A 3,065-nucleotide genomic window follows, 5' to 3' on the forward strand; every position below is an offset into this window, starting at 1 on the left:
TTGAGTCTACATTTCTTCATTTCTCTGGCCTTGAACATCTCCAGGCTTGCAGCCTCCACCACCTCACTGGGCAGCCTGTTCCAGTGTTTCACCACTCCCCTAGTAAAGAACTTATTCCAAATGCCTAACCTAAATCTCCCCTGCTTGATTTTAAAACCACTGCCCCTCATCCTGCCACCACACACCCTTGTAACCAGTTCTGTCCCAGCAGGCACTACCACACCATCCCTGGACTGTACTGATAATGAGGACTGCCCCTACCCAGGTGCAGGACCTTGCACTTGCCCTTGTTGAACCTCATGAGGTTCACATGGGCCCAATTCTCAGGCTTGAGGTCCCAAAGCTCCACCACACCCTGAACTGAGTTTTGGTGGAACTCACCCAGCAGGTGCCCTAGGCTCACAGCCACAAACCTGTTTCAAAGCACCTGGTGAGCACAGCAGCTGCAAGCATGCCAAAACAGGGGCTCAACTTCTCACCACTGCAGGGGTTACACTGCCAAAAGCAGACACATTTTTCCTCAGACTCTCTTCAACTGCGCCCAGGGCCTCTTAACAGTACAAGCACTTGGATCCCTTTGAGATAGACCCAAGACAAAGACTCCAAGGTGCTCTCCTTCCACAGACAAGCCCCTTCTACCTCAGTCAGCATACAGCACAACCATGACTGTGAAGCCAGTGCTGTGTTTTCTCACATGAAGTTTTATTCTCAAGGCTGGTTCAAGCAGCAATTTTAAAATCACTTTAGTGACACAGCCAAAGGGAAGCTGCTGAAACTTGTACATTGTGATTAAGTTTAAATTAGCATGATTAGGTTTTAAATTGGTCTCCAAGACCTCTTGACCTATATGCTAACTTCATTCAATACCATACTGTTAGGAAGCAGGATGCTTAAATTACATGTAATTAAAGACTAATAGGTGATCAAGAGACTTGATAGCTGAATAGGCAAATGTTACAATTTTGTACCTATACATCACTTAGCTAAGCATCTATTACTGAGAACGCGTCAAAAGCTGCTGAAGCGGAAGGTTCATTTAGCGCACAAGTGATGAAGACGATGACACGACCACCGGATGAAGCACACGACCGCCTTTAGAGTAGAACAGCTGCGAGTCCTAAAAGAGTCACTAGATGGCAGAAGAGACCACGGGGTAATCGGTCTGCGGTTTCCAGACTCATTTCTTAGGAAAGCGATGTTAATATTAACGATTTTGGGAACGACTGTGAATATGGAATACTCTTGCAAATATAAACAGAGTTATCAGGTCGGGGGGCACTTATGGTGGAAAATCCCCAGTGTGGCCTCAGCACCATAGTAAAGAATACCTGCTGACAAGGAAAACCATTTGCTGAGTCAATTTCTTCATTTCATAGCAATTCCAGGATCTACATACATCTGCAGTTCATTTACTCCAAGCCTGCAGCTGGTCTAAAGCTATTATCAGTAGTAGATTTACTGTCAGTTACACACACCAGTGAAGTCTGCAGCTCCATAGGCATCTTCTTCTGTAGTGAAAGCCTATCACTGCATCTTATATTGCCTATAATCTGTGTTTTACACTTTTTCCATATTATACTTGCATCGCTCCACAAGTCTGTTCTTTGTGTTCTTGGTGACTTCTTAGAAACCAATGGATTATCAAGTATAACCACTTCAGATTCAGACAGTATTTCATGCAACATTTTATTGCAAAAATAAACTGCAATTTACAGTTTAGACCTCTGTGAAGTTAAGCACATTTTACAAGGATGTTCCATTCTGAATGAAGATGTACTTCAAGAATTAAGGAAAGAAAACTTGGTCTAACTGTAGATGCAGAAATTCATTACTGGAACCATCACTAAGTGAAACCAACACACAGAGCAGAAGCTGGAATAAAGCAATTGCTTTGTACTTCTATTCATGTGCATGCAGAAGAGCATAGCCAGATTTGAAACAGCACTCCAGACATCTAAGTCTATGCTAACCAGAAAACACTAACACTAATGCTAGTTGAAAAACTCTGTGAGACAGACATTTAAGGGCCAGACACTTTCATGAATATCTTCTAGGCTGTTCTGCTTCATTGGTGCACTCTGATCTTCCCCGTGCACAGCTCATTGTCCTCCTGCCTGAGAAGACTTCCTTTCATTAGCCGCTTTCTGCTTTTGCTGCATAATCTCAGAGTCTCTGTGAAGAAAGAACAGTTGGATTTCAGATGCTGGCTTGCTCTTTGTCTAAGCCGAGTCTCCTTCAGCTTGTTTTTGCCCTTCAGCAACACCCATTTCAAGAGAGAAAAAAGGTAAGTAAAAAACTTCTCAGTTAGCCATGCATACACTGCTTCTATTAGCCTGTACAGTACCACATAAGGCAGACAATTTACTGCAGTAGTAGACAGAATTCTTAGTTTTAGAAATAAGAGATACAATGGATCAAACATCAAAAAATACTTCAAGAAAGTATTACACATATCTTTTCCTGTTCATACCGGGCAAAAAGCCACTCAAAGAAATTCAGGTCTAACCAAAAATAAATCTGCTTGACAGCAGACCCAGTAAAACCCACATCCACAGTTTATGCTCTGGCAGGAGAATGGACCATGCATCACAGTAAAGTACCTAAATGCTGTTTCAGCTAATACACTGGATTCTTTCTGACTTCCTTTCCCCAACCACTTCAGCCAACTTTACTAGATCTTACCTCTGCCTTCTCTGAGAAGCAGACAAGCTGTCATCTTTCCTTTTCCCTTTGTGGGTCTCCTGAGTCTTCTTCAGGTTCTTTTGACGGGCAAGTTCACGCTGGTTCCCACCTGCAAGATAATACAGTTCACGTGGGTACTACCACCTTTTACAGTTCTCCTGCATAAACGTCTGTTCCAAAAGTGGTAAAATCCAGCTCAGTCTGTAGAGCTGGTGCATCAGTGTCTTCTGAGGCTGCAGTATCTCCCACCAGAGCTGCCTCCTCCAGTGAACAATGGAAGGCATGAACACCAGCTACTTCTCACAGCTACATTTCTATAGGTCATGTCCAAGAGATCAACAAAATCCATTCCAGTGTTCCCTGCAGACACACAGTGCAGTTTT

The 3,065-nt window shown here is 43.3% G+C and overlaps 1 protein-coding gene across 1 annotated transcript; it reads right to left on the reverse strand.

Moving 5' to 3' along the window:
- Positions 1 to 2,099: 2,099 nt before the first annotated feature.
- On the reverse strand, positions 2,100 to 2,819 carry LOC103769120 (small EDRK-rich factor 1-like; the record flags this gene model as incomplete). The annotated part of the gene is made up of 2 exons (XM_008936295.1): positions 2,100 to 2,172; positions 2,683 to 2,819. Coding segments are annotated over 2 exons (210 nt in total), but the record flags the coding sequence as incomplete, so codon positions are not given.
- Between the last annotated feature and the right edge of the window lie 246 nt (positions 2,820 to 3,065).

This window comes from Merops nubicus, unplaced genomic scaffold, assembly GCF_000691845.1.
Source record: "Merops nubicus isolate BGI_N331 unplaced genomic scaffold, ASM69184v1 scaffold34282, whole genome shotgun sequence".
NCBI lineage: Eukaryota > Metazoa > Chordata > Aves > Coraciiformes > Meropidae > Merops > Merops nubicus.